This window comes from Somniosus microcephalus, chromosome 9 (assembly GCF_052327205.1).
Source record: "Somniosus microcephalus isolate GS21.2 chromosome 9, FLI_Smic_1.0, whole genome shotgun sequence".
In the NCBI taxonomy this organism is placed as follows: Eukaryota; Metazoa; Chordata; class Chondrichthyes; order Squaliformes; family Somniosidae; genus Somniosus; species Somniosus microcephalus.
The window spans coordinates 207,074,021-207,090,568 of NC_140995.1; the positions used below are offsets into that span (position 1 = coordinate 207,074,021).

A 16,548-nucleotide genomic window follows, 5' to 3' on the forward strand; every position below is an offset into this window, starting at 1 on the left:
AGTATGTAAAACTCCTATTACATAAGAACATAAGAAATAGGAGCAGGAGTAGGCCATTTGGCCCCTCGAGCCTGCTCCGCCATTCAAGAAGATCATGGCTGATCTCCTACCTCAACTCCACTTTCCTGCACTATCCCCATATCCCTTGATTCCCTTAATATCCAAAAATCTATTGATCTCTGTCTTGAATATACTCAATGGCTGAGCCTCCACAGCCCTCTGGGGTAGAGAATTCCAAAGATTCACCACCCTCTGAGTGAAGAAATGTCTTGTCTTTGATTCGATTATCAAGATGTGAATATTTATTCATGCCTAGGAATGTGATAAATGATAAATGTACCATCCTATATGTTATTGAGGTAGTGAGGTTAAGATGGTTCCAGGTTTGATACATGGGCCTAGTACAGGAAACTTTGGTTTATCCGGAGGTTGTATGTCCGGAAACCTCGATCTAACGGCAGAAATCAGCAGCCATTTTGGTTAGATTTTTTTTCTTCTCCTAGCATTTTTTTTTTAACAGTCAGGCTCTGGAAAGCGTCTCTGTAGCTTAGCAACAGCTTCAGAGACACTTCCAAGGTACGGGCCGAGTGTTTACAAGCTGTTGCTAAGCAACAGTGTTTGTTGTCAGATACGGAGATGAAAACCTCCGCATCCTTCAACATTAGCGCTGGTCTATCCGGAAGTTTTGATAGATCGGCAGCAGCTCGGTCCCGTCGGTGCCGGATATCGCGAAGTTTCCTGTAATTGGAACATTTAGTGCCAGCCATTAAGACCGGTTTTGAAGAGAAAATGGTGGCCACCTCGCTTCCGCCCACTTCCAGTGCGGAACGCGGCAGCTGCCATATTAAGCAGGTCGGCAGCGCTGCCGTTGCCTGCACTCGCCACAAATATTTTAATGATCAGGAGCATGACGGCATGCCGAATGGATACACATTGAGCAATTTTGGACGTTGTCACTCCTCTTGCCGTCCTCTCCAAAGCACAGCATGCATGCAGCCGTTGTCAGCGCGTAGAGCTGGGAGAAAGCGGCGGAGATCTATAGATCTCCGCCAAAGTCTTCAATAACTCTGCAGCGTATGTCCAGTCCAGTGAAATGGCTCATGTTCATTGCTGCAGAAACACTTTAGCAGATTGAATGCCTGTTCTATACACGTTAGATGCCAGCACTCAACCAGAGCAGTGAGTTCTGGCACGAAATGTGTACAGAACAGCATATGGTTACAAATAGTCTAGGGAACTTGTACTGCATCAAAAGGCATGAGCCTGATCTATTACTGTCAGTCAGTTGTGTAACGCAAGCTGTACACTTGTACACCAGTTTTCAAATCTTACTAATAAGCGCTTGCAGTTGTGTCAGTAAACTGGAAATTAATTGATATTTGGGCTTAGTAAATGTTTACTGTTATTGTTAAAAACATCTGTATTAAATATGCATTCTGTCCTCTGAAGTAACAGGTGTGTGCTTATTACATTTTCAATTAAAGGAGACCTAACGACTTTTTCCTGTTTCTGAAGGAGTTTGTACATCTGCATTTACTCGTATCGATATTCAGGTGTTCAGGGTATCCAGTAAACTTTTCACATCTCTTGGACTATTCAGGGAGGAATCATGGATCACCTATGCCAGCTCTGACATCCAGTATTGCAAACAAATCTCCCCAATTCCAGTACACCATTGCCCTTTCAAAATGCTTATCCGGGTACTTTCTAGAGATATATACAGGAAACTCTCGATTTACCGGCACCTAAATAACCGGAAATCTCTTAACCGGCAAAATTCAGGAGTAGGTTCAGGTAAGTTTTACTTCATATTAGTGGCCGTTCCTGGATCTGTGGCCATGTAACCGGGGTTCCTGCACCTGTTGCTATGCAACAGGGACGCCTGGATCTTGTGGCCGGGGTTCCTGCACCTGTTGCTATGCAACAGGGACGCCTGGATCTGTGGCTGTGTACAGGGCTCTCGTACCTTTTACTATACCTCTCTGTAATCAGGACTTTTTGATAAACCGGCACCACACCGGTCCCGTCGGTGCTGGATAAGAAAGAGTTTCCTGTACTCCTAAAAAGACTTGAAGTGAAAAGCCTCTGTAATAACAAAGCTTATTCATTATGTGTGTGCATTAGAAGAATAGATTGCTTTTATTTGTATTCTAGGGAGTAGAATCGGAAATATTGGTTGCATTCTTTAAAATATGACAAATTAGTGTATTTTTAGGCTTTCATTTATCTTGCATGCCCTCTCTGTCAACCTACAAACATAACCAGAAACATTGCACTTCACTTTAAGAAATCGTGATTTCCTGAAAACACCGCACAGATTGATTAGACCCGACCTTCGGCCTCCTGCTGATATTACCGCCTGAAAGAGTGCGATGCACGGGAGGTTCTGCGCTGCGCTCATTTAAATCAGCAGGCAGCACCAAAATACCAGAACTGCCCGCACTCTTTTTACCGGCAGCCATTAACCTTGGCCCGCATTGGGACCGCCCATTTTCAGGCTTAATCGAATTTCTAGGCCATGGTCTCTGCTGATTTGGCGTGGCAGTGGGGCGCTACAAGAGCAGTGGCTAACTATTGGTAGTTCTCACACCCAATTACTATCAAATGGCCTTTGCTGGAAGTAAACATGCGTGGATATCGGATGATGACAGGATATTGCTCAGTTATGATGCCCGTGGTCAAATTTACCACTAATACTCACTGCCTAAACTCACACATAATGAATAGCCACTTGGGTGAGGTATTGAACAGCTGCCATCTCCTGTGGATCCATGCTGAACCACATTGCTTGCTTTCAGGAGAGGAAAGAAAATTAGGGGGAAAATAACTTCAACTGTGCCAATATATACACATGATGGAACTGACACAAATGCCAAGTTTTTAACCAGAACTATTAAAGATCATACCTACAATAGGACAATAACTGCAATTAAAGTATACGTGCATCAAGTCATGTCCAAGTTTCTGTTACCCTGTAGTAAATTACATCACAATCATACCATTAATCTTCCAGAAACTTTTGCTCTGTACTCTTACCCAAGTTCCAAGACTACAAGTAGACTGGCTGGCACCACTGCAACTACAAAATGGCATAAATTACAGGCACACTTAGAAGTAGAATCTAATTTGGCATTTCTGAAGTACATGAATCAACACAAAACAACGGTGCAAATTTAAGGAGATAAACAAAGATGATGGTCTGGATTTTGCAGTGGCTATGACAGCGTACTCAGTCATACCGCCTTTGAAATACACCGCAAGTTCGGGATATGCACTGAATCCCGAACTTGCGATCTGTCATGGTACGCCTTGACAAATTAACTGCACCACCTCGGAACTCACAATTGCTGGCGTAGAGTTGGGCTATTTGCCCACCAACTGCCCAGGAATTACAGACGAAACTCTTACGGTTGCTGAAGCATAGGAGCCTGTTTCACATCGTAAAAGAAGATCTGCAGTTGAAAAATCACCACTTTGCATTTCCCCGATACCAAAACAAACATAGGATAGCACCGTTTATAATCTTATCAATTGATTTTGATTGGAAATGCATTGCAAAATGATTAGTCCACCATTACATGTTTTCTTAACAATGCTACAAAGCAATTTTAGGGAACAAGACACTGAGAAAATATCTGTCACTTGCAATAAAAAAGGTGATATGCCTATCAATTAGTCCAATAAAAGGCGACGAGTTAAGAACGTAACTGAAGGTTTTTATTGGCTAAATAACAGAGCCCACCCTCGTGGGTGATCCGATCCAACAGGGAGGAATACTAGCCAGTCAGCTACCTTTATACCTGGGCAGGTAATGGGCGGAGTCGGAGGTGGTCAGCCCAGGTATAACAGTGCGACAAGAGGCGACCTCGTGTAGTGATGTGACAGTGAGAACAGTGAGAACAATATACAGTGATAACTATAACAGTGGTTTACCACAAAAGGTTCATGAATATTGGTGGAGAAAATGTGGCAAATAGACTACTCGCTTAACAGGAGCTGTTTGAATTGATTTTATGGATATACAGAGGAAAGTAATCTCATTCATCCTGTGAGGTTTCTGTGTGATGTATAAAGCCTTTTGTTTTTTGTTAGAACAAAGAATCCAGCACACAAGTGATTGGAGGGTTTTAGGCTGATTTATTAACAGCTGATGTATATTGTGTACATTTTGGTGGAAGAAACTTTTTTGTCGGTCGAGTTTCATTTTAATTACTTGGGAAGTTGAATAAGAAAGTTAAATAAAGTGAACATCTATCAGATTTAATTGACCAATTCTGTCCTTTCAACTCAAAAATGAACAACGTAACAAACTATATAATGCAGCTTTAACAAGGAAAATAGATTTATCTATTACTAGTCTAAATGAGATCTGAATAATATATTTTAATCCTGAAAATTAACATTGAATATATGGTTGGGAATCTCTTTCTGAAGTTCAACATTACTTGTAGGAGTGTTAGACCTTTACTGACTATCTAAACAGGAAGTTGTATACATAGGGACTAATAAATTGTGAGTTTGGATGAAAAAAAAATCAAAATGCTGATATATGAAATAAGTCCAAGTACCAGTTTAATTAAAAGTTTTTAGAAGGTTTTAGAAGTTTATAAAAGTTTTAAATTTCAATGTAAAAGACTGAGAGAAGTTTCTGTGGGCACGGCTTAGTTTTGACAGCTTTTGTGGGCGTGTCTTCCCTTACACATAGGCTGTACGCTGTGCTCCTGGCCTCCCTGATGTCATACTCTGCGCAGAACTCTGCAGCACTGAAGAGGAAGTCTCCGTTCCGGGCCTGGCTCAAGGCAAGTACGTATTCTTTTCGTAGGTCGACAGCGTACTCCGGAGCTCCGCCACCGACCGCAAATCTTGGCCCGATATTTTATAGAATATATTCACTTATTCTAAATATGAGAAAAACTCAAAGACCCTCTCCTTCTTAAAATAGTGGTGCTAAAGGAGGTGATGGAATCCACTGAAAGGAGGTGATGGAATCCACTGAAAAAGCAGTCAAAATATCATGACAGTTGGTATAGCAAGGCAAGAGTTGAGGTATCAGCTCAGTGTGGCCAGATATGGGTTTACACAAATAAAAACAGAAAATGTTAGAAACACTCAGCAGGTCAGGCACCATCTGTGGAGGATGGGTTTACATGTGTGATTCCCAATGTTGTGAAGCGCACCCCACTATTATCAATGACTGTGTCATCAATGGAAGTGCCAAGCAGAGGCTTTAACGCAGGGAAGGAGTAAAGATTTAAGTACCATTCTTGCGCAGTTCCAAGCAACTGACAATCGGCAATGATAGTATAACCACAATACGCATTTTAAATAAGTGATCCCCAGCTGCTGGAAAGGTCTATCTGTGGAACTTTGGCGTGAGTGTGGAGATTAATGAAGGCTTCCAGCCTTTACTCTCATTCGTCTCTCCACCCCAAGGCCCCGTACCTCCCCCCATCACTAATGCCTTTCCACTAATCGCCAGCACCAATTCACCTCCGTGAAAACCTTCATCACTGCGTTCCCAACTGCAACCTGGAAACTAGCTTCAAGTTGTTTAAAGCAGCTACTGAGCTTTTATTAAGTTAGTAATAGTACTTTAAAGAACTTCCTAGATCATATCATGTCCATGGTAACTATGCCGCTTTTCTTAGCAGCACCCCACAATTCACCTTCCAAAGTTCCCACACCCCAGGAACCCCCCCTTCCAGTCTTCTTGAACCCATTAGCCCCTCTCCCCAATGCTTCCTACAGTCCCACTGCTCACACACACTGACCACCTTCTCGCCATTTCCGTACTCTCAGAACACCATTCCTACTACTCCCAGACAGAATTCCCTTTCACTACACCAAGATCAGAGAACTCCCCTATCATCAATACTTTCACATCTTAAAATTCCTCTTCTCTTTTCACATCCCACCATCCTATTGTCATACTTCCAAACCACATCCCTCGTCCTTTTCCTCAGTACATCTATATTCCTCCTGCGATGTATAGAGAAACAGGAGTTATTAACAGAGGAGTCACAATGTCTGTACCCTATAACTTCAAAACTAATCTTTTTAATAAAGCAAACAAAATCAGACATTTCATCCTCTGTTTTGACCTACAGGCTCAAACATGGGGAGGAATGGGCACTAAAAACACTGCTGGGTGTATACTATAGACCACCAAATAGTGGGAAGGAGATAGAGGAGCAAAGTTGCAGAATGTTGCAAGATCTTTAGCATTGTGATAAAGGGGGACATCAATTATCCTAATAGAGACTGGGAAAATAACAGTGTAAAGGGCAAAGAGGGGGAGGAATTCCTAAAATGTGTACAAGAGAACTTTCTTGGTCTGTAGGTTTCCAGCCCAACGAGGAAGTAAGTAGTGCTGGATCTAGTTCTAGGGAATGAAGTGGGGCAAGTGGAGCGTGTTTCAGTGGGGGAACATTTAGACAATATCATTGGGTTTAGAGTAGTTATGGAAAAGGACAAGGAAGATTCAAATGTGAAAATACTCAACTGGAGAAAGGCTGATTTCAGTGACTTGAAAAGGGATCTGGCCCAGGTGGGTTGGAATCAAAGATTGGCAGACAAAACAGTAAATGAGCAATGAGAAGGCTTCAAAGAGGAGATAGTTCAGGTACAGACTAAACAAATTCCTACAAGGAGGAAAGGAAGGGCATCCAAGAGCTCCCTGAATGAGATTGAAATGAAAGGAGGCTTATGATAAATGGCAGGTTCCTAATTCAGTAGAGAACCAAGAAGAATACAAAAAGTACAGTGGAGGAAATAAGAGGGGCAGAGAGAGTGAATGAAAATAGATTAGTGGGTATCATAAAAGGGAACCCAAAAGTCTTTTAGTCAAAGGAAGGGTGGGGCTGATTAAGGACCAAAAAGGAGATCTTGTGGAAGCAGAGGGCATGGCTGAGGTACTAGATGAGTATTTGCAAGAAGAGAATGCTGTCAATGTCACAGTAAACAAGGAGGCAGTAGAGAAATTGGATAGGATAAAAACAGATAGAGGAGGTACTTGAAAAGTTGGCAACGCTCAAAGTAGAAAAGTCACCCAGTCCGGATTGAGTCCTTTGATGAAGTAACAGAGAGGGTTGATGTTGTTGCTGACTTTCAAAAGGCTTTTGATAAAATACCACATAATAGATTTGTTAGCAAAATTGAAGCCCATGGAATTAAAGGGGCAGAAGCTGTGTGAATAAGAAATTGGCTAAGGGACAGAAAGCAGAGAGTAGTGGTGAACGGTTGTTTTTCAGACTAGAGGGAAATGTGAAGGGGAATCCCCCGGGGGTCAGTATTGGGACTACTTTTTTTAACATATATATAAAAAATGACATGGACTATGGTATACCGGCATAATTGTCGTAAACAGTGAGGAGGATAATAATAGACTTCAGGAGGACATAAACAGATTGGTGAAATAGGCAGACACATGGCAGATGAAATTTAACACAGAGAAGAAGTGTGAAGTGATTCATTTTGGTAGGAAGAATGAGGAGAGGCAATATAAACAAAATGGTATAATTTTAAAGGGGGTGCAGGAACACAAGTCTTTGATGGTGGCAGGACAAGTTGAGAGGCGTTCGCTGCTGGCCCCGAAGTACGCTTCGCACAAGGATCTCGCAATCCCTGTGTCGAGAACTTCGGGTTTTCCGACCTTCAATTCAAATCAACTAAGTATGGTGGGGATCCCCTTGTGTGAACTGCTGTGAAGTCAACAGGCTGTCTAAGCAGCCAATCAAAACGCAGAATTCTCAGACAGCGAACAAGGAAGTGAGTAAGCTCTTAAAATTCTAACTTTTTAAAAATGTTAGAAAGCAAAGCAAAGAAGGGGCTCTAACATTGGGAAAAAGGCAAACCTGAACTAAAGATGGACATACTTTAAAAAAAAATCTTTTTTTAATGTTTTTGAAAACTTTCTTAAAAAATGTAATTTTTATTAAAATGGAGAAATTTCACACTGCACAAAATTAAAATTAGTTTTCCAGGCCCTTAACATTTGTTTGGCAGTAATAACGCTGTCACAACCCCAGTTACGCCTAACCCCTTAGGGTCTAACTTTTATTGGGGAATTTAAACAGCGTACTTAGTGCAGAAGAGCTGAAGCTTGACAGTTTTTCTGATTTGGCTGATTACACAGATTGCCGGCTCTGTGTGGGGGGGGGGGGGGGGGGGGAGACAGCGCAGCCTATTCCGGAGCTGGCAATGACAGACTGCAACTTCAGGACTTGCACCGAATCCCAAAGTTGCAGTCAGTTCCAAAGGCGGAATGATGGCGATGCTGCCAGTTTGCTGTCTTCCCGATTGCAAATTCCGGGCTGTCCTCCCACAATTACAGATAGCATGCGCTGTAAAGTATTGAATACAAATACAACTAAGGAGAAAAACACTGAATGCAGATGTATTCAAATTGGAATGGCTTAGAGTAGGTATTTCAGTTTTCAAGTGAGGTCCTGAGTAAAATTCTTGGTTAAAGCAGATGCAGTCAAGTAGAGCCTTTTGGTAAACACTACATATGTGCAAAGATATATGATGATGATGAAGGAGGAAAGATGCAAATTTGATTGAGCAATTCTAAAGTTTTATATATTTCTTAGTGTCTTATAAAAATTCACATTTTACACAGATGATCACAAAGGTTCAGGACAATAAAAATATAACAGGCCAGGACAACCACAGTGCCAACTTACTGAAGACGGATAAAATAAATACTTTTTTTTTGCTTTTTATTTTTTACTTCAATTATGTTCCATTGTAGATGTTTTGATTTGTGGCAATCAACCAGATGAATTATTTTGATATACTGAAAGTGCTGGAATTTCCCTTTTATAGAACCCAGCTATTGCATACAATTTTCTACTATTTAATGTTAACATTAATTTAACAAATGTAGGTTAATACTGAAGGAATTGCGCAGTTCAATCACAGGTTTTACATACCACTATCATACACACCTAGCATAAAAATATTCCATCACAGGTCATAAGAAAAAGTGTTACATAATAATACATCTCAGAGACAAACTGCAAGCCATTCTTGTATACTTACTGCGATCTCTCTACACGCAGACATGGAGATACCAGTGCCTTCAATCTGTTTAAGAGCGTACTCTTTCTCATCGTTCCTGTCAGAGGAAATGAAAAATTCAAAACAGTCTAAATAAAATGGGAAGGAAAGTAAAACATCTTTTCTGAAAATCATAGCTAAATACACATTAGTCCCAAACAAATGTGAGATCTCAAAATTCTGTTTTAAGATTGAAACTTAGTAATTACAGAGATAAAATAAAAACTTCAAGCCAAAAACCTGAAATAAAAACAGAAAAGGCTAGAATAGTTAAAGGGTAGGGTCCGTTAGAAATAAAAAAGGAATGTTATGGAAGATGAAAGAATGTCAGAGATACAAAATTTATTTTTATCTTACTTATCACACTAATTGTGGTCGTGGAAATGAAAAGGTACAAAAGGAATAAATGGAGCAATTATAAAGGAAAACTAAACATACAGAGGTTATGCTGAAAAAGCTGGGCCAACTTGAAGTAGAAAAGACACCCAGCCCTAACGACATGTATCCTCGAATGCTGAGAGAAATCAGAAAATAGCAGAGCCTCTGGTCACAATCTTTCAAACATCCTTGGGTGGGGACATTGTACCACAGAACTAGAGGGTTGCTAATGTCACATCTCTGTTCAAAAATTAAGAAAGAAATATAAACCTTTAGACCAGGCAGCCTAACATCGATAATGGAAAATAATGGCTGGGGTTACTTTTGCAGCATAGGGAATGAAGGGAGTGGGCTGGGATGTTAGGATCGCAGAGGCTGTTATATAAAGCAAAAAAATGCATCTTCCTTTGTGCTTGTGTTGGAGTTCTGACACCTCATGGCTTCTGGGATTATAAACTTACATTGGAGAGACACTCTTGCACAATAGCATTTTGTTTTGTTTACACAGGGGCATTGCATTGGGCCTCTGAAGGTTGGGAATCAGCTAGCTGGGTAGGGGTCATGAAGTATTGAGAGATCCAGGTTATTCAGAAACCTGCAAGGTGCACGTGTTTGTTGTGGGGGTGGGGGGAAGGGTGTGGAATTTGAAGCTAAGCTATGTTTTTTGTTACTTTTATTTGTTTTATATGATAAATTTTATTTTTGAACAGTATATAGTGGGGTAAGTGTGGTTTCATCTTCAAAAAATGTGACTGGGTAGAATTGTTTGGTGGACTGTGATTGGAGAGAAAATTTAAACTATGGAGAAAGATTTTGCATAATTCAATTGATGAATAACAATAGCAGAAATAACCAATTTCAAAGGGAAAAAGTGATCTAAACACTTAACTAGACGTCTCCCATCTTCCACCCCCCATAAACAAACTCATCCAAAACTCTGCTGCCCACATCCAAAATCGAACCCAAGTCTCATTCATCAAGCATCCCTGTGCTTGCTGTCCTACAATGCCTCCTAGTCCACCAACGCCACGATTTTAAAGTTCTCATCCTCATGTTCAAATCCCTCCATGTCCTCACCTCTCCATAACTCTGTAACCTCCTCCAGTCCTACAACTAACGTTCCCCTTATTTTTTTGGGTGCGTGGCCCATTCACAGTTTCGTGCATGCGCGAAACGTTACATTGAAAAAGCTGGTCCCGGGGCTGTGCAGGGCTGGCAGAGAGGTGCACAGTCATGCTGAACTCGGGCCTTGTGCTTCCCCTACTTCCTTCACCACACAATTGGCAGCCGTGCCTTCAGTACTCAAGGCCCTAAGCTCTGGAATTTCATCCAAAAACGTCTCCGACTCTCCACTTCTCTCTCCTCCTTTAAGACCCTCCTTCAACCTACCTCTTTGACCAAGCTATTGGCCACATGTCCTAATATCTCCTTCTTTGGCTCGGTGTTAATTTTTGTCTGATTACACTCCAATGAAGCGCCTTGGAGTGTTTTACTACATTAAAGGCACTATATAAATACAAGTTGTTATAGTGAGGAAGAAGAAAATTGACGAACAGACTCAATGGCCACAACTTAGTTGAGAGATTTGATTCACATGACAGGTGCAAGAAATTTTATTACAAAGGTTAAATTCAAATATATAAAAGGACACATTTTCTTAAATATAATTCTTTGAAGTAAATACTATAAAGTGTACACCACTGATATAAATTTACCACTTTACCATTAGGATTCTAAAAGAACTATAGCAGGGATTCCTGCTGGAATGTGGGCTAATATAGACAAGATCAGCTGTGAGGCCCCATGATCAAATAGCCTACCTATGGAATTCTATCCCAGAAAAAGGGATAAAATTGAAAGCAAAACTGGTGTTTACACAGATTTGTAGTATTTGAGATTTTAATCCAACATTCTTACTTGAAGTATAGATCAAGGCCTCATTGCAGTTGTAAATCTACTTCCCTGCTGGAAAGGACTGAAAATTGTCAGTTGAATCACTCACCTTCCAAAAGCTTGCCACGGAGTGGTACTGAAAAAAGACCAGGAATAGGCTTCCTAGCAATTTTCTTTACTGCTGAATGATATGGGCAGCAGTGGGGGAGGGGTAAATAAAGAAGGGAGAAAATAGCTTTTGGGCATTTAATTCACAAGTTTTAAATGTCTTCACCTTCTGCCCCACCTTAATCTACAAATACTGATCAAGCAAAATATTGCTTTATTTCCTGCTTCTGCATTGAAACAATTTGGTCACAAATAGCTGGCAGTGTTACAAATTGCACAACAGAATGAACGAGTGCATTCACTCATTCACTGTGCAATGTAACTGCAATACCACTTGCTACAGCCCACATCTGCTTCCTACAACTGAAAGAGATCTCTCCCTTGGGAATGGCAAAAGAGAATTATGCCAAATGGCTGTACTAAATCAGTAAAGAAAAATGGTTTTCACAGAGAATGGTTGAATACATCTTAACAGTTAAAGAATTACATAGAAATTACAACACAGAAGCAGGCTATTCAGCCCACTAAGTCCATGTTAGTTTTTATTTTCCACAACCGCAGGAGTCCGAATCCCATGAACCCACTTTGTTCCCATTTCTCTTTATTCTTCTTTCTTTCAACCACCTAACTTATTGGCCCGTATTTTCCAATGCCTACGGGTGTGTACAAACCCCTAGGGACATCGGAAATGCCGGTTTCAGGCATGCGAAGCACATGCGCTGAAAACCGGCATTTCCGATCTGTCAATGATCCTCTTGACAGATCGGACACCTGCCCTGGAGAAGAGCCTCTGCAGGTGGAGAGCTTCGCTTTCTGCAGAACCTCCACCTGCTGAAATCACTTCAAAATCTTACGTCTGGTAAAAGCAGACGTAAGGCCTGCTTTTACCAGCATAAGAGTTTAAAAAAGTAAAAAAATAATCTTAGGGCACTAACAGGAGGCGCAAAGCAACCAAATTTTTCCCCTCAGTTTCTTCTCTTCTAACCAGTTTTTAATTCATAGAACTACAAAAGAGCAGTTACTTCCCAATAAATCAAGACTGGGATTTTCTGATACATTCCACAATATGGCTAACAGATCAGCTATGGTAATAACCAATAGGATGCAGCTAGAGAGCTATTCTGTCATTTTGTAATAAAACGACTAATAATAACTCAAATCAGTACAAATTTCTGGTGTTATCTACCCCAAGTTCTGTGCAGATTGCAGTTAGAATCCCCCACAACTACCACTCTCCTATTCGCATGGCTAGTGCCTCTCATTTCTCCCTGGGTAACCCCTTGCTCCACATGCCATTGTGTTGCTTTTTATTACCCTTGCTCTGCCTCCGTTCTTCTGCTCATCATAAATGTCAAGAACTATTAGACAAGGCCAAACTCACGGGTTCTTCTGTAATGGTTCCTCCCATCTTCTTCTCTTTTCCCCACATCCCTTCCTCTATTTCATTATTTCTCTCTGCCTGTGGGGTGACCACCTTCTGGAACATCTTCCAGAAACCTTTTCTTTCATATATGTTATGGAGTGTAGCCTGCTGGTTGTCAAGCTGAGGATTCCTCTGCTCAAGCAACACAATCGTCTGGCATTTTGTATGAATGGGCTCTTCCTGGATATATCTCTGGCAGATCCAGGATATCCCATATCATACATGCTATGCACAGAACTAACCTAGCTCCTTATCCCACCATTACTATACTAATTTCTATGCTACTCTGGACTGATTTATTAGATCTAATTTTACCCACTTGGTTTCACAGATTCAGACCAACTTCATCTCAGGATTGAAGCCCTATTCAGGCCAAGCTCATTTCCTTACCTTCTCTCAGCAAAAACTCGCTCAGTTAGCCTCTCACGCCCCTTGGAGAGCTTCTTTATAAGGTCATAAACCGTCAAATTATTATTATTTCATCATTTCTTTAATGCATGTAAAGAAATGTTGACTTTTTTGATAAAATGTAATGCAGAAGATAGCAGCGGTGTGATACATAGTCGCAGGATACACTTCACGGCAGTTGAAAATAGCTTCATGAGAAAGTATCACACTGGTGGCATCTGACTGCTGCCAAGGCCACATCTATTTTCTGAGTTCCCCTGATGACTCACTGAATAAATGCACTGCCAGTATGGTACTGAGTCATAAGCAGCAGAAAGGTATCAACTTTGATCTCCAGTCTGTACTGACTAGCTACTTCAATGAGGTATTCTGAGAAAGCGGGAAATTTATGCCAGCAAGAATGAGTACCTTAAGAAGAGTACATGAGTGGAGACTGAGAGCAGTACTTCTCTTTCGGGGACTGTAAACGCCAATAAGTAGATAAATGCAACAGATTCTTTAAACATTATCCCTTTCTGCATCTTGTTCACCGTTTGAATATATTGCAGTACCCAATTTTCTAGGTGCCTGGTATTCATAGAATCATAAACATTTACTGCACAGAAGGAGGCCATTCAGTCCATTGTGTCTGTGCTGGCCAAAAAAGAACTATACAGCCTAATCCCACTTTCCAGCTCTTAGTCCATAGCCTTGTAGGTTACAGCACTTCAAGTGAAATATCCAAGTACTTTTTACATGTTATGAGGGTTTCTGCCTCTACCACCCTTTCAGGCAGTGAGTTCCAGACCCCCACAACCCTCTGGGTGAAGAAATTTCCCCTCAAATCCCCTCCTTCCACCAACTGGACCTGTATTGCCGTTCCTTCACTGTCGCTGGGCCAAAATCCTGGAACTCCCTTCCTAGCAGCATTGTGTGTGTACCTACACCATACGGACTGCAGCGGTTCAAGAAGGCGGCTCACCACCATCTTCTCAAGGGCAATTAGGGATGGACACTGTGGTAAACCACTGTAGTTCACTGTGTTCACTGTTGTTGTTGTTGTTGTCGTTCACTCTTGTTTCACTGTTGTGCCTGACTATGCCTCAGCTGACTCCGCCCCTGGGCTACCGAGTATAAGAGCGGCCGCATGGCAGCTCCTGGCATTCGGTCGTCCACTAGAGGCATAGTCCTGATCTGTCTGAAGTGCAATTCAGTAGTTAATAAAAGCCTGTTGTTCTGAACTCTGCCTAGCCTTTTATTAGAATTGATAGCGCATCAATTTTATTAACTACTGAAAAAAAAAAACGATGCTGCAGATTCTTAAGATCAAGTGCCTGGAACTCGACCCGCAAGAACCGGACTCGACTGCTAAGTTCTCGCACTGGCTGCACTGTTTTGAGTCCTTTCTGACTGCATCCGGCGAGACTGTCGCCGCCGATGCCGACAAGCTCAGGGTGCTGAACTCTAAAGTAAACCACCGAGCTTTTGCCCTTATCCGGGACGCTACGAGCTACCAGGGGGCTATCGACATCTTGAAGGAGCAATACGCACGCCCGGTCAACTATGTTTACGCAAGACATCTCCTGGGGTCTCGCAAACAACAGCCCGGGGAACCCACAGAAGCATACATACGGGCGCTGAAGGAACTCGGCCGAGCCTGCGAATGCAAGCAAGTAACAGCCACGGAACATACGGAGGAGCTCATCCGGGACGCCCTCGTGGCGGGCCTCAGGTCCACTCACACACGGCAGCGACTGCTGGAAAGTAGCGAGCTCGACCTGAAGAAGGCGATTTCACTCACCCTCTCGTTGGACGTAGCCCACCGGAACATGGAGGCCTACTCCCCGGACCGCGCGGCCGCCTCATGGATGCCGCAGCCGCCGCCACCTTGGGACGCGGCGCCGCCACGGGCCCTGGCCTCAACTGCTGCAGCGATGTCCCGCCCGAGCCAGAAATGTTATTTCTGTGGCCAAACCAAACACCCCAGGGCGCGCTGCCCAGCGAAAAACGCGGTCTGCTCTGCCTGCGGTAAGGGGGGACACTACGCTGGCGTCTGCAGAAGCCAGAAGACCCCTACCTCCAGCAGCGCCGCGTGCGATTCGTGGGAGTGGCCATCTTGCCTCCCTCCAGCCTCGTGGGGATCGGGATCGTCATGGGCGCCGCCATTTTGTCCTTCCTCTCCGACGTCGCCATCTTGTCTGCCATTCTGCCAACGGGCCCCCGACTCACCCACCGCCGCCTCACCGGGGTTCTACAGCGACGCTACCGACTCCACAGCGGCCTCCATCACGCTGGATCAATCCAGACCCCATCAGCTAGCCAGGTCCACGATGGACATCCAGGTAAATGGCCGCGCCACAACTTGCCTTTTTGATTCCGGGAGCACGGAGAGCTTCATACACCCTGATACAGTACGGCGCTATTCTCTCTCGGTCCGGCCAACGCGCCATCGGATCTCCATGGCCTCGAAATCCCACTCAGCAGACGTCGGCGGCTACTGCGTAGTGACCCTCTCGGTGAAGGGCTCCGTATATAAAAATGTAAAGCTCTTCGTCCTGCCACATCTCTGCGCTGCCGTTCTACTGGGGTTGGACTTTCATTGTCACTTTAAGAGTGTCACCTTGACATACGGTGGACCTTTTCCCCCACTCACTGTCTGCAACCAGCAGTTTTTAAATTGCCCGCCACGCCCCACCTGTAGTCTCTCCACCCTCAAAATCACACCCCCCCCCCTGTTCGCCAACCTCACCCGCGACTGCAAGCCTATCGCCACAAAGAGCAGGCGATACAGCACCGGGGACAGATCCTTCATAAGATCTGAGGTGACGCGGCTCCTGAAAGAGGGGATTATTGAGGATAGTACCAGCCCCTGGCGAGCCCAGGTGGTAGTCGTTAAGACTGGCAACAAGCAGCGCCTTGTCATCGACTACAGCCAGACTATCAACAAGTACACCCAGTTGGACGCATACCCCCTCCCCCGCATAGCCGACATGGTTAATAAGATAGCGCAATACCGCGTTTTCTCGACCATTGACCTCAAGGCAGCATACCACCAAATCCCTATCCGCCCTGAGGACCGCCAGTACACAGCTTTCGAGGCAAACGGCCGCCTTTTTCACTTCCTCAGGGTTCCTTTTGGCGTCACCAACGGTGTCTCCGTCTTCCAGAGGGAGATGGACCGGATGGTCGACGAGAATGCGTTACAGGCCACGTTTCCCTACCTAGACAACGTGACCATCTGCGGCCATGACCTGCAGGACCATGACGCCAATCTTGATAAGTTCCTCCGCACGGCCCAA

At 43.3% G+C, this 16,548-nt stretch overlaps 1 protein-coding gene across 1 annotated transcript in view; it reads right to left on the reverse strand.

Moving 5' to 3' along the window:
* cdk19 (cyclin dependent kinase 19) overlaps nt 1-16,548 on the reverse strand; it is a 351,351-nt gene that overhangs the window by 305,339 nt on the left and 29,464 nt on the right. The window contains exon 2 of the mRNA XM_085997816.1: nt 9,043-9,118. Within this exon, the coding sequence (XP_085853942.1) occupies nt 9,043-9,118 (76 nt within the window). The remainder of the gene's footprint in view (nt 1-9,042; nt 9,119-16,548) is intronic.